This window comes from Syngnathus scovelli, chromosome 10, assembly GCF_024217435.2.
Source record: "Syngnathus scovelli strain Florida chromosome 10, RoL_Ssco_1.2, whole genome shotgun sequence".
Classification (NCBI taxonomy): domain Eukaryota; kingdom Metazoa; phylum Chordata; class Actinopteri; order Syngnathiformes; family Syngnathidae; genus Syngnathus; species Syngnathus scovelli.
In genome coordinates, this window is record NC_090856.1 from 6,834,746 (window position 1) to 6,855,284 (window position 20,539).

General features: G+C 42.6%; 2 protein-coding genes across 3 annotated transcripts; one reads left to right on the forward strand and one right to left on the reverse strand.

Moving 5' to 3' along the window:
- Nucleotides 1-490: 490 nt before the first annotated feature.
- tab3 (TGF-beta activated kinase 1 (MAP3K7) binding protein 3) lies at nucleotides 491-6,033 on the forward strand. Of its 2 annotated transcripts, none has more exons than XM_049721683.2 (7): nucleotides 491-680; nucleotides 1,245-1,429; nucleotides 2,582-3,788; nucleotides 3,941-4,101; nucleotides 4,216-4,309; nucleotides 4,964-5,047; nucleotides 5,160-6,033. In XM_049721683.2, the coding sequence occupies exons 2-7, from the start codon at nucleotides 1,328-1,330 to the stop codon at nucleotides 5,300-5,302; spliced, it is 1,791 nt and encodes a 596-aa protein (XP_049577640.1). In that variant the 5' UTR covers nucleotides 491-680; nucleotides 1,245-1,327; the 3' UTR covers nucleotides 5,303-6,033. The 2 variants fall into 2 exon arrangements, with proteins under 2 accessions (XP_049577640.1, XP_049577648.1); XM_049721691.2 differs by lacking the exon at nucleotides 491-680 and adding an exon at nucleotides 765-999.
- Nucleotides 6,034-6,097: 64 nt separating this feature from the next.
- Nucleotides 6,098-12,935, reverse strand: tmem47 (transmembrane protein 47). Its single transcript, XM_049721938.2, has 3 exons — nucleotides 12,515-12,935; nucleotides 7,926-8,066; nucleotides 6,098-7,800 (listed from the first exon to the last, which is right to left on the reverse strand). The coding sequence occupies exons 1-3, from the start codon at nucleotides 12,738-12,740 to the stop codon at nucleotides 7,622-7,624; spliced, it is 546 nt and encodes a 181-aa protein (XP_049577895.1). The 5' UTR covers nucleotides 12,741-12,935; the 3' UTR covers nucleotides 6,098-7,621.
- Nucleotides 12,936-20,539: the final 7,604 nt, after the last annotated feature.

A 20,539-nucleotide genomic window follows, 5' to 3' on the forward strand; every position in this document is an offset into this window, starting at 1 on the left:
TCAGTGTGTTACGTTTGTCAATATATATAAAAAATGTTTGTTTTATCGGAACAGATTACACAATAGTGTTTTCTGGTTATTGTGTTTTTCAACCACAAAAAAAACATTTTGGAACGGTTCTTGATTTGAGCTGGCAAACCACCAGAGATAAGAAACAATGGATTTTTTGGAATATAAATATTTCTGTGACAGGTGAAAAATGTATTTATCCGGCTCAGCTCAATTTAAGCAGAACAGTTCAGCCGCTCAACAGGTATCTCCTAAAATCGCAGAAAACTCTTATTACCAAGCACAATCACACACAATAACTTGGGATGCTTGAAAATTGAATGTTACGACATGAAACTTGATCCACTTGTTATTTGCACATCTTTGACTTGCTCCCATCACTTTATCACTTTGAACAAGCAACGACTGTGCTTGTCAAATGTCACGCATGCGTACACTTGACAACGAGCATTTTGAACAACTTCCTGGTCCGGGAAAATCAGTTATCGCGAGAGGATAGTGTCCTCGCGTGCAATGCAGTCCAGTGGCACGGGCCTAGTGGAATGTGAAACTACAAGTTGTATTGCATCCTCTAATTTTTGACAACACCAGAGGCACTCTTTTCAAGACACCACAACTGCCCTCGAAACTCATGCCATGTTTTGACATATTAGAGAACCTCTCTAAAAATGGTAAGTTTCACGATGTAATCACTAGCTAGCGCTGGCTACTATTAGCTTGTAGCTTAGCCAGTTTATCAACAAGCCGATCGTTTGACAGCTGAGCAACACACCGAGCGAGTGGTAGCATTCGGGGCGTTAGCACGAAACCAAGACAAGAAGTGGGCAAAGCTCATTCGTCATGCTTTGACTGCTGAGGAAAAACGATGCATTTTACGTTTTCGCTTGTTGCAGGAAGATGATCACATGCGTGGGGATTTTGTATCGCACTTTTATTTGTGTTGATCACTAGCTAGTTAGCAAGCCGTGGCATGTGTCTTGGTGCAACAGAGTAAGTGAAACGATAAACAAGCTGACTTTAGGTACAATTTATTAGAATTGTGTGATCATGTGTAAACCACTCCTTTTCGAGAGTGAAATAATTTAAGACCTGCTTTTTGGCTTTCTAAGTTGTCTGATCTGCACAGTCTCAGCTGACTCACTGACTCTGGCCCAACATTTGACAGGCATTTCGTTTTAATATGATGTCTGCGCGCACTCCCAGTGACAGCGTTTGTCTTTTGTTCCCCTTTTTAGCCTCCTTAGGGGATGAGAGGATATTGGCCATTTGAGTGTCTGCGGCTGTGGGATCCGTGGCTTGGCGGGTGTTTTGGGTGAGGATGGCGCAGGGGGGCTCTCAGCTTGATTATCACATCCTGCAGGACCTCAAGCAGCGCTTCCCCGAGATCCCAGAAGGAGTGGTGTCGCAATGCCTTCTGCAGGTACATGCCTACACCCTGCACAAGTGAACAAGTCACGTATCCCTGCCCATTTTTCTTGATTTAGCTTTTTTTTTTTTTTTTTTTTTTTTTTTTTTTTTTTTTTGGTGCCATGTCAATTTCTCCCTCAACTTTGATCATTCTAATTTGGCATCTTTCCATAATTCCGGACGGCATGGCCTCATTGAACACTTCATTAGTTTCACCTGCAAAATTTCAAGCTAATTTTGGTGGGGGGACTATTTTTCTCCCATGTGCATTTCAAATAACACATCAGATACGGTATGTTTACATTGGCAAAAGACAAAAACACGTGCATGTGCAGAAGCACAAATTGCACAGAAATAAATCCACAAGTGTGAACACCGGGGAGTGACAACACGGAAGTAATACTATGCTTACATTATGTTCCTGTCTCGGCAGGCTTGGCACGTTTTGACTGCATGGATCCCTTGCGTGTTTTACGTTCTGATCAAGGACTGACTCGTTTTTCATGCTCCATCAAGGCTTTGTGCAAATGAAACAATGAAGCAAACCAGCTTTGGAGCATGTTAAGGGACACCTTTATACTAAGTTGCCTTTGTAAAGATGGCAATGCTATTTTTTCATTGACACTATCAGAGAAAGACTTTCATTACGTATATTATCATTTGCATGAACAGCTGGGTAGAACTCCATTGCATCACACTGAGGGGTGTTTCTAAAATAACTGGTTTACACTTCTGAATTTGCTTTATCTCAAAGATACAAGACCTCATTAGATTTTGCAGCCGTACCTAAGTTACTGGCCAGTGAGTGTGCCACATGGGAATAATAGGTGGCATTGCTGGGAATAATAGGTGGCATTACAAGGATGATGTTTTATTGTTAATAGGAGGCAGTTACCATTAGTCATTTGTTATTTTACAAACAGGAGTATCTGCACTCTCTTGACGAAATACAAGGGTGGAGTTACTATTGGAATTAGTATCAACTATTGGCCATGCAGTAAATATTCCAATACCTATGAGTTGCACATCACCCTCTAATATTAGTTTGGTGATGCATTTGTTGGGTTATTAAAATAATAGGAGGAAAATGTTTCATAAGTACCCCGCTGTAGTAAACATTGATGCAGATTCTAACACGTGGTTGAAATTGTGCTGTCTGTTTTAGAACAACAATAACATTGATCTCTGCTGCCACCTGCTGGCCCAGGAGAGTAATCGATACCTCTATGGAGAGTTCCATCACAGTCCGGAGGAGGGGCGCCTGGGTCGAAATCACATGCTCCACATAAGCTTGGGCTACCCGGGCTCAGAAGCAAGCAAAACAAATGGCGGAGCGGGGCGCTCTCTTGCCCACAGCACGAGTGACAGTCACATTGACCCCCAGAGACCCAGTTATCCTGAGCCGATGTCGGCACCTGCCACGATGGCCCCTTCCCCGAGTTACAATCCTTTTTTCATCAATGACCACAGCCGTTCAGCCAGCACTCCCACTCCTCCACCGACAATTCAGGGTATGTCTCCTACCTTCTCCCCGGTCTCACGGTATACTATGAACCCTATCACAGTCACGCTTTCGCAAAGTATACCCAATGCCCCGCAGGCTTTGCAGATAACCCCTGGGCACTATGCTAATAGCAGCAATACCACCCTTTATATTAGACCTTCACCCTCCCAAAGCCCGCAGCCGTCGCCGTGGTCGTCCTCGGGCACGTCTGTTTATCACCAGTCTCCTAATTATGGCTCGCCTTACGGCTCCCCTCAGCATCAGCCCCAGCCCCAGCCGACATCCCAGCACCAGCAATATGTCTTCCACCCCATTACCTCGCCAACTCTTCCCAGCATGCCCTACCATCACCAGCCGCAGACTCCCGTTTACAGACCTTATCACCCGAAAAGCTCCCTTAAGAACCAGATTGAGATTACTCTGGAGGGCCCACGGCCTCGCAGCAACTCCCCCGTGCACACCCCCCACCCCCAGGGCGCACTTTATATGGCCACCAGTACATCACCCGGCTCCCCTTCGAGGGGCGTGTCAATGACCGTACCTGCGGCGGCATCACCTTTCCACCCCGGGATATACCTGCCGCATCATGGCCCAGTAAGGCCCCGTCCAAGCTCCTCACCTCAGCCGGGCCAGTCGGCCTACACCTTCAAAATCAAAGTCTCCCCCGGGGGACAGGCCCAGCGACCACCCGGCTCGCCTCCCGTGGCAGATGCGGAATCTTTGCTCAACATCGTGGACCTCGGGGCCAGCAGCGCCGCCCCGCCGCCCATCCTCCCCATCTCGGCTCTACCAGGGAACATAGCTTGTCATTTGCAACAAATGCCGCGACCTTCGAGCTCAGGCTCAGATGACTATGCCTACACTCAAGGTATGGGACTTGCAGGTATTAGTTAGCTCAGCTGTATAAAAGATGAAGCAATAGAACTAGATGATTGAATAGATGGCGTCGGATGGTTTAACACATTTTTTTCCTGTCCCTCCACTTCATTATCGCCTTCTCATCAAATTGTTTACCTCCAGCTCTCTTGCTCCACCAACGAGCCAGGATGGAACGCCTTCTGAAGGAGCTACTGCTCGAGAGGCAAAAACTAGAGCAGCTCAAGTCGGACGTCAACAACATGGAATACGACGCTCTACAAAGACGCTTCCGACGAGTCAGCTCGACCAGCTTTATCCCCAGAGTGAGTGCTTGCCAACCTTATTCTTTTGTCGAGGAGCTTCCGTGATATGGAGACGGAATGTTTCAGTATAATTTATTTCTATTTGTGCTCCTGTCTTTGCATTATCTGCCGCAGCCTGAGGAGATGACTCGATTGCGAAGTCTTAACAGACAGCTTCAGATTGATATCGACTGCACCCTGAAGGAGACAGATTTGCTGCAGTCCAGAGGTACGTGCACACGTGCACAGCGACACAAAACAATATGTGCAAAAGTCCCCATAACCCTGAACAACAACACTGATTAATTTGAAAGCGTTGACGTTTAAACAGCCAAGCCCTGAAGCGTACAACTGTGTGATGGACGAAGCTTCAGCGTACTAAAGTGTTTCGATGATCAGAATTAGTCTGGTGATTGCTTACTGGGTCAGTGACCAGCATGTGGCTGCTGTGCGTCACCACTCCCTCCGTACTCTCGTAACCCCATGATGTAGAAATAACAGCTGTTTTGTGTGAGGAACAGCCCACCTAAATATGATTAATGAGTTTCCTTCATATATTTCCTAGTATTAATTCCCTCGCAGGCAGTCATTTTTTATTTCAACATCATTTATTCATATTATTTCCCCTTCTGTCCAATTGAAACGACCTTCACTGATATGTTGGAGAGCAAAATATGATGCTGCTAACTTGGGGCCTGATACATGTCTTCAAAAAAGAAAACCTGTAACGGCCCTTGAGGTAAAAGCTTGCCTGTACCTGATCTCGATAGATGTCCCTATTTAAAATACCCAAGACTTGTTTCAACATGTCACATGACTTGTGATGTTTGTGTATGATAAAGAATGCATACAAACTTTTCTTGGAAATCTTCTCACGCCACAGGGAAGTTCGATCCACAAGCGATGAACAACTTCTATGACAACATTCAGCCTGGCCCAGTGGTGCCACCCAAACCAGAAAAGAAAGGTGAGCGAGGTTCAGTGCATTCAATATCTATATAATATTTACATTTTAAAATAGACACACACACATATGCTGTAACGCAGCACTTGACTGATGTGTCTCTACGCGTCCAAAGGGGACCACTGCCCCAAACCAGTGCCGGGGCCACAGAGGGACGAGGACTTTGAAGGTGCCCAGTGGAGCTGCGACAGCTGCACGTTCCTCAACCACCCTGCTCTCAACCGCTGTGAACAGTGCGAGATGCCACGTTACACCTGAGCTTAAGGCCGTGCTCCGTCCGCATCACATCCCCTGTCAATCCTTTGGTCCACCCCTCTAGAATCTGCAGGGTTTTAAGTTTTTTTTTTGGTTTTTTTTTGCGCCTGGCCAGAGGATCCCACCTCAATCATAAAATATTTAAGACCCTTTTACCTGCTGAGGAAGAGCCATCATACCTCCCCACTCACTCGTCCTGCTTTTATCTGCTACTCCTGTGCACTTTGATTTTAAAAACTGTTTTTCAGGGGAGATGGCGATTCCTATGGCTAATAACAAAACAAAAAAAAGGACCTACAAACTCAGACTGCGGCAGTGGCTGTTCTGAAAGGTCAAAGCAAATGAGGAGTGACATGAGGTTGCGGTTTACCTGCAAACATTCCACACGAAAAGAGGGACTGCCCTGTTTACACAACCGGATCCATTCCCAAACTCAGAATGCTCTTAAATCCAGGAATCGTCTCGATTTCTCTCTCGATGACAATGGAATAATGGAAGCAATGTTATAAAAGGTCTGACTCATGCAAATGTAGACTTTACACTGTATTTAGCTCTGCGTTAGAGCTGGGGGGGGGAAAAAAAGAACACTAAAGTACATGCATTCAAGTATATTCCCGGTACTTTTATGCATATTATGTCGCCTTGTATACGTGGTAAAGAAAAGATGTCGATTTCCTGTGCAAATGCCTCAACTTGCTGTACTTAATAAAAGGAGCGGATGCTATGTGACTTGACTCGGGAACACAACAAGAAACTTACTTAAAACAAACTATGTTGCACAAGGTCAAGTCACAAATGTCACAGCGGCAAAAATGTTTTATTTTTTAAATAACTGTCATCTGCTTCGCACTGGAAAATAATGACATATCCAGCACTGACAATAGGTTGCTTTCCATGTGGATCAACAAGAATATAATAAATGGACAATAGGAATAAAGCGAATTTTTGTATCATGTTTTGTATTTGGGAAATTAACCTTGTATGATTGAAATCAGACCCCCCAAAAAATCCTTTTTTTTTTTTTATCTGCAGTCCCATCAAACTGCTTATGTTAAAGCAACATTTTCTTTATGTTTGTCAACTTCAACATGATCATTAATCCTCATGGAAAGCCTCCCATTGTAAGCATAGTTTTCCAGTTTATTGCTCATTTACATAATGGTCATGCACGGAATGGAGCATTGCTCAAAGCATCTCATATACAGTAGCAGTGCATCATAGATCAACAGCTATACACAGTACACTACGACAGTACACTAACTACAATGATCCCCTTTGACCAACGGCATCACATGAGGAGGTGCGTAATTGGAAAATCCTGCACGCATGATCATCTTCCTTCCCACCGGTTCAGATTTTGATATGTTCAAATACACCACCGTCATAAGGATATGCTGCCGAACAGTTTGTGAGAAGACCAAAAGGAATGTAACGTTTCCTTGGGAGTGCCGTGTTTTGACTAAGGCTCCCTTTTATTTGTCACGTCCGCAGGATGTCATCTCAATAGGACATTTTCCTTCCTGCAGTCATTACTTCCCTGATTAGGGAATTGAGTTGATTTTCTGCTTGTATTTTCCCATCTTGGCTCTGATTGGTTGATTCAATCCACACATTCATCTTCACATGGGGTCAATGGATCCATCTGTTCTGCACAGATTGCCCACCTAATTCTTATTGGCGTTCCAGGGGAAGGAAACAAACACTATGTAGACAAAAAATAGCCACTCACACTTCTTACTCAGTTTATCAATCAGGAGTTGGACTTGGTGCTTCAGTTCGAATTAGTGGTCTTGTGGAAACAGTTTAAGGAAGGAACTTATCACAAACAAGATAGATAGAATCACACCATGTAGTGTACCTGAGTGATGCTATCTACCCTATGTCAGATTCTGGATTCTTTCCCCCCACCGTTTATTCAAAATCACAAAGATGGAATGTGTCAGTATATATTCTTTGTAATTAACACGATTCTCATGCATCTGACTACAGGGCTCCAGACCGCTGAGCTTTTAATATATATATATATTTTTTTTTATTTAATTAATTTTTTCTTTTAATATGTGTGTGTATGTATGTATGTATATATACATAGATTTTTTTTCAAGAATAAAAAATAAATCAATTTATTGGACACACACCTGCGAGCAAATGCAAAAATGCACTGTCTTAAATTTTAGAGGCAAAATGCCATCATCGTCATTTAGGTGCAGTCTGGAGCCCTAGGCTGTGTTTCAAATATTTTGTTTTTGCTGTTATTCAGCCCCGTAGTCATGCTGTGTGACCAAAGTTCAAGCCGGCATCATGTTCCTCTTCTTCCGTGTTCTAATAGTAGTCTTCATAGTTCCTGGAATTGAGGCAATAGAGTATGGCCCCTCCGAAGGAGAAGATGGTGGATCCCCAGCCCAGGCCGTAGCCCCAGTTGAACTCGTGGTACACCCTCAGAGTGACCGCCTCGATGAACTTGATGGGGAACAAGACAAGGCTGCATGTCTGGAGGACCACTTCAAAGGTAAGTGGGAAAGCGCCATTATTTACATGACAACACACAGGTCACATAATTTATTTATTTGTCACAAAATGACTTTTTGTCGTGCTTTTTTTTCCACATTTTTCCACATTCCAGTACCTGCAGAGAAGAGCATGATAGCCACCGGCTTGTAGCAGCGACTCCTGGAACTGCAGCACAAGGCCGCAAGGGCCACCAGGAAGGAGAGCATAGTGAGTGCAGCTCCTCCCAACAGCAAGGCCAGCGTGGCGATCTGCCAGTCTGCACAAGGATATGAGAGAAACGGGTTGGATCAAGAGAGGTGAGGCACACGGAGATCACATCAAGTAAGAAGGAGTATCACACTAAAGTGAAATGACTCCGCCCGCTTATTCATAACCACAGCTTTGATAAAACTATTTGTGGTTATAACGAGAATGTCAACGTACTACTTTTACCGCTTCGGTGCAGGACGCCAATATGGGCGGCAAAGAAAGAAAAAAAAAAGTATCTTTGAGGTGACTCGGATAATGAGTATCCATCCCAGTTGACAGATGCCAGCTCAGCAGCATTCTCAGCATTTTTTTCAGGGAGGGGAAGATAACCTGACATTTCACTCCCGCTTCCTGTCCTTTCTAAATGGGAAACAATCTCACCGGACATGAGGTCGCCTGTTAATATTCTGCCTGTCAAAAGTACGAGCAAAGCCAGGACAGAGTTTGTCTGTGAATTTTGGACACACTCGACACACAAAGTTGTGTAATTATCCATCTAATTATCCAAGTAGTGCAATATCCCTGTTGGCTGGGTTCTGTGTGAAAAGCAAAGATGGCTTGTTGCCAGGCAGGGACATTTTGAGTGTTGTCACTGAAGCCTTCACTTGATGCTTGTTTGTGAAAAACAAAAATGTTAGTTTGAGATGAGGAGACGACCTTTGCCAGGGGATAAATATTCAATAAACTCTCAAGTGCTTGTTTATGTATCACTTCAGTAAAAGAAAAACATCCTCAAATGACTTGAAATAAAACCACACAGTAGTCGCGTTAAGTAGTGTTTCCAATGCTGTTGCCTTTAAGTATATATAGTATGTTGGCCATGTTATAGAGGCAAAGTGTCCACTAGGTGCTGCTTTACAGGCCTAATTATCCATGGCTTGTTAACTGTAGAGGAAGACTCCGATAACAGCCTTGGCCTGCATTGCAGAAAGAGAAGAGCTGCATGTAAACAGGTGCAGGAAGCCAAAGTGTCTTGCAAGCCTCATGAAAGACTTGATAGCAACTTTCATTGTTTGCTATGGAAGTCGGGGAGTTGTTCCAAAGAATATATCTGTTCTTCTCAGGCAGAAAATGATTAAAAAAAAACTCCACCAGCAAATTGATGGAACGTAAGCTGCTTAAGGAGTTCCCACTCTTGTCGGAGGGGAACCGGGGGCCAAGCAGCTGAAATATAAACAAACACTAACTACTTCTGACCAAATATGGTTCAGGATTTTATGTTTATAATGGACCTTGTCACCACAGGATGTAAGCCCACAAAAAGCAGAGCAATCGTTCCCTCTGGTTTACAATAACATGAGGCCCCACTACAGATGGAGCAGCCCTATCACTGTAAAGGTCTAAGTGGCTCGACCCTGAGGTGTTATGACCCTCTGAATTATATGAACAGAGTTAAGGAACAGTTGTAAATTATTTATTGCAGGGTTTTTTTTTAGCAAGAAGTGCTGTCTTGCTATTTATAGTTTAGTTGTCTATTCCATTTAAAAGCATCCTCGGCTTTCTTGAAAGGTGCAATATGAAGTTATTGAAACTCTATTCTTATGCGCTGAAGCTGTTTGGTTTTGGAGTATTTTTACTGAAAATGTTGATGACATTATGGTATAAAAGGAAAACATCCACCCATGAATTTATAAAATGAACAGCCATCACTTTTTATAGGTGTACAAAGTGGGATTAATGAGAATTTCACCTTTAATAATTGCCAGCGAAAACTAGGCTGATCTTAAATTATTTGCCATCTAGTGAGTGATATTGGAATTACACTCAAAATAAATTTGAGGCTAAGCAAAAAAAAGTAATACATTGTATAAAAAAGATTAAAAACAACACACATAGCAGTAAATTGTCAATCTTCCAATTCCTGCCAGTTGTCCCAATACTTTTGCTCATCTCAAGCATCCTCCTCTCTGGGTCAGTTTGGTGCCTACAGCTCCATCATGTCTTCAGACTGCAACGTCAAGCGAAAGCCTTATCAGTGTGCAGGATGCTCTCATTTCGGATTTGGAACAGAACCACACAGCAAGAGCTCGAGTGCTTAAAGGCTTGACAAGTGGGAAAGTGCCAAAGCATTAATCTATAGCTGGTCTGATGACAGATGCAAAAGGAGATACTCCACTCAAGAGCCAATCAGAGCATTGACTTATAGGCAAAAAGTCCTCTTGGGCGCCAATTTAGTGTTTTTCTTACAAAAACAGGCAAAGATGCGTGTTATTGAAGAGCCTCAAGTCTGACTGTCACACACACACGCACACACGCACACACACATGCAAACCACACAATAAACAGGAAGTTGTTCATTTAAGCAAAGCAGCACACACTGAACCCTTATCCCTTCTAGATAGCTGCGATAATGCAATCTCCCAAATACAGAAGCAAAACAATGACACGCTGGACCTGCTCACACATCATATCCACATTCATTCGCTCAGGTCACACCCACTTGATATCCTCACACACACAGTACTCGCTTACATGAGCGTCACACATTCCTCCTTGTGTCTAAAGCAGGCGTGGGCAAACATTCGATTAAGTACTTCTGATTTTTTTATATGTATGTATGTATGTATTTATGTATACATATGTGTGTGTGTGTGTGTATGTATGTATGTATGTATATGTGTAAATACATATAAGTATGAATATATTTTATATGTATCTATTTATTTATATTTAGTCCATATATATATGTGTGTGTATATACGTATAAGTATGTATATATTTTATATGTATCTATTTATTTATATTTAGTCCATATGTATGTATTATCCATATATAAAAATATATAAATATATAAAAATATAATATATATATATATATATATATATATATATATATATATATATATATATATATATATATATAGTATGTATATATAATAATCCGGTGGATGTTCGGCAGCCAGAGGAAATGGCCGGTTGACTTTGTTGTTGGTATGCGGAGGCTACATGTCTTTATATGGCACCATAGAGCACTTGTCTGCACCGGAGAAGAGAAAGGTGGTGGCCTGCCTGACCCACAGTTAGTCAACTCTTCAACAGGAAGACAACAGTTTGTCAGGGGAACAAAGACATTGTTCATGGCTCGCCTCAAAAGTCCAAACATAAGCAAAAACTATTGAAAAGAATTCCAGATACGTTTGGACACAGTACAACCTCCAAATATGAACACAATAAGTTGGAATTAAATTAGAATTTGAATTACCCCGTTTCTGGCATAAACGACATCAGTAAATTTATTTTTCTAACCAAGCTAACTTGAGTTCCAGTTTTGATTCCAACACAGAACGATCAGCCAGATTTTATAACAAAGGAAAAACATTACATTCTTTTTTGTTCATAATTTCAATATATATTTATATATTTATGTATTTCAATATATTTAAAGACAAACAAGCCAAGATTTGCTTCTACATAGGGTATTATATTTGCATTAGTGTATTAACATATTTTTCCCAATTACCGTTTATTAAGCAATTATTTTTATTTATTTTATATTACTTAGTGATAAAAAAAAAAAAACTAAACAACAGATCAACAATAGCAGACAGGAATGATTGATGGTCATTGTTTCCATTGTAAAGGCAGAAGTTTGCAAATGTCTAAAATCAGAAGGTTTGGGCAATCAGTAGTCAAAAATGGCGATTATCAAAATATAAGGTGATTAATTTGATAATCAATTGGTTGTCGATGAACTGATTAATTTTGACCGCTCTAGTTCTAAACAGCACAGCCTGCCTTTAATAAGAAGTTAGTTTTACAGCTGCATCCTGTAAATGATATAGATAGCCACACTACAGACCTGATAAAACCTGACAAGTACCATTCTAACATGCTGGGCCATCCCTTCACGCATTGAATTTCAAGTGACAGCTCCATATCGTGGCTTCCTTAACAGTGGGAAAATGGGCATTTCTACAGCGCTGCACTTGTTTCCCAGGTTACTAATCTCCAGGCATCTGGATCTCTCGGGGGAGTCCTCAGACTCGGAGTTGCCCTCGCTTGTGGGCCAGTGAGGAGACGCACAAAAGGCTCATTTTGCGAGTAACAATAGGCCAAATGAAACCCCAGCTGGAGCGCTCCATGGCGCTGATAAATTCCCACATCATTTCCAAGACAAATATTTAAAGAAAAGCTTAGCCTACATTTAAATAGAAAGGTGTCCCACTCTCACCAGACTTTGATTTCACTCTATTAAAAAAAAAAAGTTTATTTCCCACGTGAGCAGTCTATTGTTCACTCTTCTCTTTCATCTTTCATGTGCAAACAATTTAAATTAACTGGAAAATTATTTCAAGTCTCTCATGGCCGATCTTCCCTAATTGTCACCACCCCAGAAAACCATCTGCACATTTTCCAGTCTCTTTGTTATCCTTGCACTCTTGCATCATTTAAATATGAATAGCGCATTGATTTCACTTTCTTTAAAACAACCAAGTGTTTTTAATGTGCTTCTCACCCGTGGCCAGCGTGCTATTGCAGGACCACTCCGCCGAGCTGACGGGCTTCCAACAGGAGTCCCAGAGGGATAGGTAGTACTGATCGTCCGCCGTGACCCACGCCGGGCTCAACACGGCACCCGCGTCCAGGCACAAGGCGAGGAAGACGCAAAGCAGCCCCACCAACTTCAGGGGCGTCAACGCCGACACGCGCACCTCCTCTGTCCCGCTCACGGATGAAGACATACCTAAAGGTGTCTTTGGGTCATTCAAAAAGAGCACAAGGGTGCTCGCCGTGTTCACTTGGAGCACATAAACGAGTTTAACTCGGGGTGTTACGCCCTCTATACAGTTTGTTGTGATGGGAAGATGCTCAGTCGCTGCTGTTCCAACTCCGGAGGACTCCCGTGCCGCTTCTGTTCCTGACTGAGGAGAATGAAAGCGCTGAAATAACATGCGCGGTGCCCCCGCTAGGTCCTAGTGCCCACCTCACACGGGCTATAAAAAGTCTGCACACCCCTGTTTAAGGGCTTGTGGATAGATAAATAATTCCAAAGCCCTTTCCACCATTAAAGTCCCATAACATAGTAGCTATTTCAGTGTTGTGAAATATTAATGCTGACTTGTTTATCACCCAAGACATTAAAATTTATGAAGGAATAATGATGTGATTTTGATTGATGGCCCGTCGATTGTACAACAGCCTATTACAGCTGGATTGAAAATGTTAGCTATGTGATCTGCGATTAATTTGTTTTGGGGAAGACTGGAAATTGCGTTATAAAAGAAAATCTGTAATTGCATAACCAAACCACACATAGACAGGATGCTATCATACATTTGTCTACACTTGTTTGTGGTTGGTCCAAATTGTCACTGCTGGGAAAGAATCCCATTTCCATTTCCTTTGACTGACACAGAACATTAAGCAAAAGATATATCGTTAGGGTGCAAACTAGCAACTCTTGGCTTTTCCGCAGCAGTCAATAAAGAGCCACAGCTCAGTAGTTAGTTAATGTGAAAGGGGAAAAGCAAAGGTGAGATGTGGGGCAGTGTATTTATAGAGGTTGTTGAGAGGGGCCTAGGTTGGCTGTAAACATAATAAGATGGACATTTTTACTACATTGTGTTTAGAAATGTTAAAAACTGTCATTGTTGTGTCTCATCAAATTTCAAAACAATATCAATTTTTTTCAAGGTGATATTACCGACCTGCCGAAGGGCTTGGCTAATTTTCCTGAAATAGACTTTCAGAAAGGAAAGTGCACTGACACTTAGACATATAGAGCCAGACTCTAGACCACTTGTCAAAATTCCACTGACTGTGACTGACTGTGGTTGCCGTGGTAACCATATTTCATGACATACCTGCTCTTCTCCTATATTGGTTGCTGTAATTAGCTTAGATGACTTAAACACTATACTATACCTACTAGATATCATGTGTTATGCACTAAGCCATAAAGATAATACGAAATTTGAATAATAATACTAATTCTGATTGATTTGTTGGTATAAGTGATGTGGTGTAATAGAGCATAAATTATCATAAAATTGAAATTACCCAATGGTATCGTCAATGTCATACCACACGTATAAAGTCAACATTAAGTAAACCGGCGAAGTTAATGAGGGCCAATTCAGAGTTTATCTTCTAAAACGCTTTTCTAATGATTGACTTAATTTAATAAAAAGTCTATTATTGGGTGTGGTCCTATTCAGGGGCAGAATTGCTCCCCATCAGGGGTTTTGTAGACAATATTCTGTGAAGTTGTATGAATTTATTCCAAATAGTCTTTTGATTTAATTTTGCAGTGTCTCTCAAAATGCACCGCTTCTGTTAAATATAAATGTTTGATGTTTTTTGTTTTGTTTATTAGATTTTTCTGATTTCTTTTTTCTTATGAGATTTACTTTTTTTCACATTAACGTTTACATGAATACAACTGACGGTCGTTATATTGTCAGCGTCTCCTTTCTGTCACTTTGATGAGCCGAGTCTTGTTCTCTTGAGCGCATACAGTTGTGCGCATGCGCAGTGTGCATAGCAACAGTCGAGCTGGGGTGTAGTGATGTGCATTCCAGTTCTGGTAAGTGAACTGAATCTTTAGAATCTGTTCACTCAAAACATTCGTTCAAACGAATCGTCCTCCCCCCACACACACACATTGATCCGTTTTTTTTTTTTTAATACTTCAATAACACACACAACTAAGCAATACACCAGACAAAAAACAATCAAGTAAACACACGGTAATGTCGACAACGGCAACGCACACATTTTTCTCGACACTGAGTATTGAGATGAGTTGCAAGCCGCACCCTCTCTGCCTGGGTGTGTCTCAGCCACACAGAAGGAGGCAGGCTGTTGAGAGCACCAGGTGGGGTTAATTAAGAGGGAGAGTGTTGGAGCTCACGGTACCCTGCTATGATTTGGACAAGGCAGCATTTCCAAAGGGCAGGACTGCAGCGGAAAGCTTGGTAAACGAAACAAAAGAAGGAGCCGGTGAACCTTTGGACATTTGAATATGGGGCTACAGCTCACATCTGGGTGGCTTTGGAAATTCATATGTGGATGTGCTGCTTATTAATTGTAAAATTGATATGGGTCATGGTTATGCTACACATTATAGTGAAATTGTGGTAAATTATGTGGTGTATTTTAAAAAGTAAAAGCTAAAAAAGAAATCGGGCAAAATGTTTGTGTGTAGGGTTGAAAGCTGTTTGGCTAAGTCATCCTGACTTAGTATTTAAAAATTAAGTATTTGATTTTGGGTTATATTGCTTAATTATGGTTTAGAGTTTGACCATCTATCTGTGTTTGGCTGTGTTTGGCTGTTTGGGTGTGTTTGGGTGAAGATAATCAAAAATAAAACAAAGACAAGGAAGAAAAACCAGTCATGATCACTGAGTGAAGTCCAGTTCAAGTCCTTTTGTCCAAGCGCCTCAAGTGGGGAGTGCAGTTTAACCCCACGAAAGTGTGGGCCACTTGACACTGAGTGCCAAAAGTCCCAATGATCGTGAGCAGCAGGGGGGGCCCCATTTCAACCCCTTACACTGAGTGCCAAGCAGGGAAGAAATGGGTACCATTGTTATAGTCACTGGTATGACTCGGCAGGGGTTTGAACCCACAACCTCCCAATCTCAGGGCGGACACTCTCCTCTTAGGCCACTGAGCTGGTAAACACTTGTATCGTAGTATAACACTTATAGTCGTTTTTAAATAACGTGTATACCTATATACACCTAAATATTGTTATCCAATATATCTACTGCAATTTCACATTAGATTGCTGGTTTGAAATTTGCTTTTAATATTATTATTTTTAATAAACATTTATGTTAAAACTTGTCTGGCGTCTTATTCCTTGGTTTTATATTCGCCAATTAAAACATAAAAATCAGACATTTGGTTAACTGCTTTATATGACAATATGTGTAGGTACACTACACGAGGTTAAAAAAAAAAGAGAGAATACTTAGAGGGTTAATTGGACAACAAAAGCATTTCCTTGCACCTGGGATCGAACCAAGCTATTGCCGAGCAAGAGCCCGAATCACTAACCAGTCGGCTATTTCGCCCTGCAGTCTGTAATGCACTGTTTTGTACGAGCGATGTGCAAGAGAGCAAGGCTTCCATAGGGTAGTGGTTAGTGCTCTGGGCTTTCACCCTAGCGACCTGGGTTCGAATCTCAGTGGGAGCCCAAAATGTTTTAGCATAGAAAATTTGCAACACATTTGCTCGTGTAACCATAAAACCAAACATGTTCCATGTACTGAGAGCAAGGCAGTGGTTAGTCCTCTGGGCTTTCACCCCAGCGACCTGGGTTTGAATCTCAGTGCGACCCAAAAAATTTTCACTGATCTAGTCGCTTGTGAGCTGCTCCATAAAAACATACATGTTCCATGGCCTGAGAGCAAGGCTTCCATAGGGTAGCGGTTAGTGCTCTGGGCTGTCACCCCAGTGACCTGGGTTCGAATCTCAGTGGGACCCAAAAAAATTTTCACGGATCTAGTCTTCTTGTGAGCTGCTCCATAAAACCATACATGTTCCATGTACTGAGAGCAAGGCTTCCATAGGGTAGTGGTTAGTCCTCTGGGCTTTCGCCCCAGCGACCTGGGTTCGAATCTCAGTGCGACCAAAAATATTTTCACTGATCTAGTATTCTTGTGAGCTGTTCCATAAAACCATACATGTTCCATGGCCTGAGAGCAAGGCTTCCATAGGGTAGTGGTTAGTGCTCTGGGCTTTCACCCCAGTGACCCGGGTTCGAATCTCAGCGGGACCAAAAATCATAGATTATCATAGAAAATTTGCAACACAGTTGCTAGTGTAACCATATAACGATACACTTCCTTCGAGCTAGGGTTAGGTTTAAAGTTAGGGTTAGTGCTAGGGTTAGGGTTGGGGTTGGGGTTAGGGGTAGGGTTAGGGCTTGGGTTAGGGGTAGGGTTAGAGCTAGGGTTAGGGCTAGGGCTAGGGCTAGGGCTAGGGTTAGGGTTAGAGCTAGGGTTAGGGTTGGGTTTAGAGCTAGGGTTAGGGTTAGAGCTTGGTTTAGGGTTAGAGCTAGGGTTAGGGTTAGGGTTGGGTTTAGAGCTAGGGTTAGGGTTAGAGCTTGGTTTAGGGTTAGAGCTAGGGTTAGGGTTAGAGCTAGGGTTAGGGTTTGAGCTAGGGTTAGCGGTAGGGTTAGGGTTAGAGTTAGTGCGAGGGTTAGGGCTAGGGTTAGGGTTTGAGCTAGGGTTAGGGCTAGGGTGGAGCGGTAGGGTTAGGGTTAGAGTTAGAGCTAGGGTTAGAGTTAGTGTGAGGGTTAAGGTTAGAGCTAGGGTTAGGGTTTGAGCTAGGGTTAGCGGTAGGGTTAGAGTTAGAGCTAGGGTTAGAGTTAGTGCGAGGGTTAGGGTTAGAGCTAGGGTTAGGGCTAGGGTTAGGGTTTGAGCTAGGGTTAGGGTTAGAGTTAGAGCTAGGGTTAGAGTTAGTGTGAGGGTTAGGGTTAGAGCTAGGGTTAGGGTTAGAGCTAGGGTTAGGGTTTGAGCTAGGGTTAGCGGTAGGGTTAGGGTTAGAGTTAGAGCTAGGGTTAGAGTTAGTGCGAGGGTTAGGGTTAGAGCTAGGGTTAGGGTTAGAGCTAGGGTTAGAGCTAGGGTTAGGGTTTGAGCTAGGGTTAGGGCTAGGGTTAGCGGTAGGGTTAGGGTTAGAGTTAGAGCTAGGGTTAGAGTTAGTGCGAGGGTTAGGGTTAGAGCTAGGGTTAGGGTTAGAGCTAGGGTTAGGGTTTGAGCTAGGGTTAGCGGTAGGGTTAGGGTTAGAGTTAGAGCTAGGGTTAGAGTTAGTGCGAGGGTTAGGGTTAGAGCTAGGGTTAGGGTTAGTGCGAGGGTTAGGGTTAGAGCTAGGGTTAGGGTTAGAGCTAGGGTTAGGGTTTGAGCTAGGGCTAGGGTTAGCGGTAGGGTTAGGGTTAGAGTTAGAGCTAGGGTTAGAGTTAGTGCGAGGGTTAGGGTTAGAGCTAGGGTTAGGGTTAGAGCTAGGCTTAGGGTTAGGGTTAGAGTTAGAGCTAGGGTTAGGGTTAGAGCTAGGGTTAGGGTTAGAATTAGAGTGAGGGTTAGGGTTAGGGCTAGAGTTAGAGCTAGGGTTAGGGTTAGAGCTCGTTTTTTTTTTTTTTTTTTTTTTTTTTAAACCTACCATACACGGTAGTTTTTTTTTTAAACTACCATTTAATGGTAGTTATGGGTTAGACGTAGGGTTAGAGCTAGGGTTAGGGTTAGAGCTAGGGTTGGGGTTAGGGTTAGAGCTTGAGGTAGGGTTGGTGTTAGAGCTAGGGTTAGGGCTAGAGTTAGAGCTAGGGTTAGGGTTAGAGCTAGGGTTGGGGTTAGGGTTAGAGGTAGGGTTGGTGTTAGGGTTAGAGGTTGGGTTGGTGTTAGGGTTAGAGCTTGGGTTAGGGTTAGAGGTAGGGTTAGAGCTAGGGGTAGGGTTAGGGTTAGAGCTAGGGTTAGAGGTAGGGTTAGAGCTAGGGTTAGGGTTAGAGCTAGGGTTGGGGTTAGGGTTAGAGCTTGGGTTAGGGTTAGAGGTAGAGTTGGTGTTAGAGCTTGGGTTGGGGTTAGGGTTAGAGCTTGAGCTAGGGTTAGAGCTAGGGTTAGGGTAGGGTTAAGGTTAGAGCTAGGGTTAGGGTTAGAGCTAGGGTTAGAGCTAGGGTTAGGGTTGGGGTTAGGGTTAGGGCTAGGGTTAGCGGTAGGGTTAGGGTTACAGTTAGAGCTAGGGTTAGAGTTAGTGCGAGGGTTAGGGTTAGAGCTAGGGTTAGGGTTAGAGCTTGAGCTAGGGTTAGGGTAGGGTTAAGGTTAGAGCTAGGGTTAGGGTTAGAGCTAGGGTTAGAGCTTGGGTTAGGGTTAGAGCTAGGGTTAGGGTTAGAGCTAGGGTTAGGGTTGGGGTTAGAGCTAGGGTTAGGGCTAGGGTTAGCGGTAGGATTAGGGTTAGAGTTAGAGCTAGGGTTAGAGTTAGTGCGAGGGTTAGGGTTAGAGCTAGGGTTAGGGTTTGAGCTAGGGTTAGGGCTAGGGTTAGAGTTAGAGCTAGGGTTAGAGTTAGTGCGAGGGTTAGGGTTAGAGCTAGGGTTAGAGCTAGGCTTAGGGTTAGAGTTAGAGCGAGGGTTAGGGTTAGAGCTAGGGTTAGGGTTAGGGTTAGAGTTAGAACTAGGGTTAGGGTTAGAGCTAGGGTTAGAATTAGAGTGAGGGTTAGGGTTAGAGCTAGGGTTAGGGTTAGAACTACGCTTAGGGTTAGGGTTAGAGTCAGAGCTAGGGTTAGGGTTAGCGCTAGGGTTAGGGTTAGAGTTAGTGCGAGGGTTAGGGTTAGAGCTAGGCTTAGGGTTAGGGTTAGAGTTAGAGCGAGGGTTAGGGTTTGAGCTAGGGTTAGGGTTAAAGCTAGGGTTAGGGTTAGAATTAGAGTGAGTGTTAGGGTTAGGGCTAGAGTTAGAGCTAGGGTTAGGGTTAGAGCTCGTTTTTTTTTTTTTTTTTTTTTTTTTTTTTTTTTAAACCTACCATACACGGTAGTTTTTTTTTAAACTACCGTGTATGGTAGTTTTTTTTTTTTTTTTTTTTTTTTTTTTTTAAATACCATACACGGTAGTTTTTTTTTAAACTACCATGTATGGTAGTTTTTTTGGGGAGAAAAAAAAAAAAAGAAAACGCTTTATTTTTAAAAAAAAAAACTACCATACATGGTAGTTTAAAAAAAAACTACCATAAATGGTAGTTTAAAAAAAACTACCGTGTATGGTAGTTTTTTTCTTGAAAATAAAGCGTTTTCTTTTTTTTTTTTTTTTGAGAAAAAAAAAACTGCCATACATGGTAGTTTAAAAAAAACTACCATAAATGGTAGTTTAAAAAAAAACTACCATGTATGTTAGTTTTTTTGGGGGGGGAAAAAAAAATAAAATAAAAATACCATACATGGTAGTTTAAAAAAAACTACCATAAATGGTAGTTTAAAAAAAAAACTACCGTGTATGGTAGTTTTTTTTTGGGAAAAAAAAAAAAAAAAAAAAAAAAAAAAAAAAAAAAAAAAAAGAGCTCTAACCCTAACCCTAGCTCGAACTCTAGCGCTAACCCTCACTCTAATTCTAACCCTAGCTCTAACCCTAACCCTAGCTCTAACCCTAACCCTCGCTCTAACTCTAACCCTAAGCCCAGCTCTAACCCTAACCCTCGCACTAACCCTAACCCTAGCTCTAACCCTAACCCTAGCTCTAACTCTAACCCTAAGCCTAGCTCTAACCCTAACCCTAGCTCTAACCCTAACCCTCACTCTAATTCTAACCCTAACCCTAGCTCTAACCCTAACCCTAGCTCTAACTCTAACCCTAACCCTAAGCCTAGCTCTAACCCTAACCCTAGCTCTAACCCTAACCCTCGCACTAACTCTAACCCTAGCTCTAACTCTAACCCTAACCCTACCGCTAACCCTAGCCCTAGCTCAAACCCTAACCCTAGCTCTAACCCTAACCCTAGCTCTAACCCTAACCCTCGCACTAACTCTAACCCTAGCTCTAACTCTAACCCTAACCCTACCG

Bases quoted from the DNA above. Each gene is read 5' to 3' on its own strand.
- tab3 (XM_049721683.2), top strand. From the start codon at position 1,328: ATGGCGCAGGGGGGCTCTCAGCTTGATTATCACATCCTGCAGGACCTC. The intron at 1,430-2,581 runs GTACATGCCTAC...TGTCTGTTTTAG, and splicing joins TGTCGCAATGCCTTCTGCAG to AACAACAATAACATTGATCT. The intron at 5,048-5,159 runs GTGAGCGAGGTT...ACGCGTCCAAAG, and splicing joins ACCCAAACCAGAAAAGAAAG to GGGACCACTGCCCCAAACCA.
- tmem47 (XM_049721938.2), bottom strand. From the start codon at position 12,740: ATGTCTTCATCCGTGAGCGGGACAGAGGAGGTGCGCGTGTCGGCGTTG. The intron at 8,067-12,514 runs GTGAGAAGCACA...ATCCTTGTGCAG, and splicing joins CAATAGCACGCTGGCCACGG to ACTGGCAGATCGCCACGCTG. The intron at 7,801-7,925 runs GTACTGGAATGT...TTACCTTTGAAG, and splicing joins TATCATGCTCTTCTCTGCAG to TGGTCCTCCAGACATGCAGC.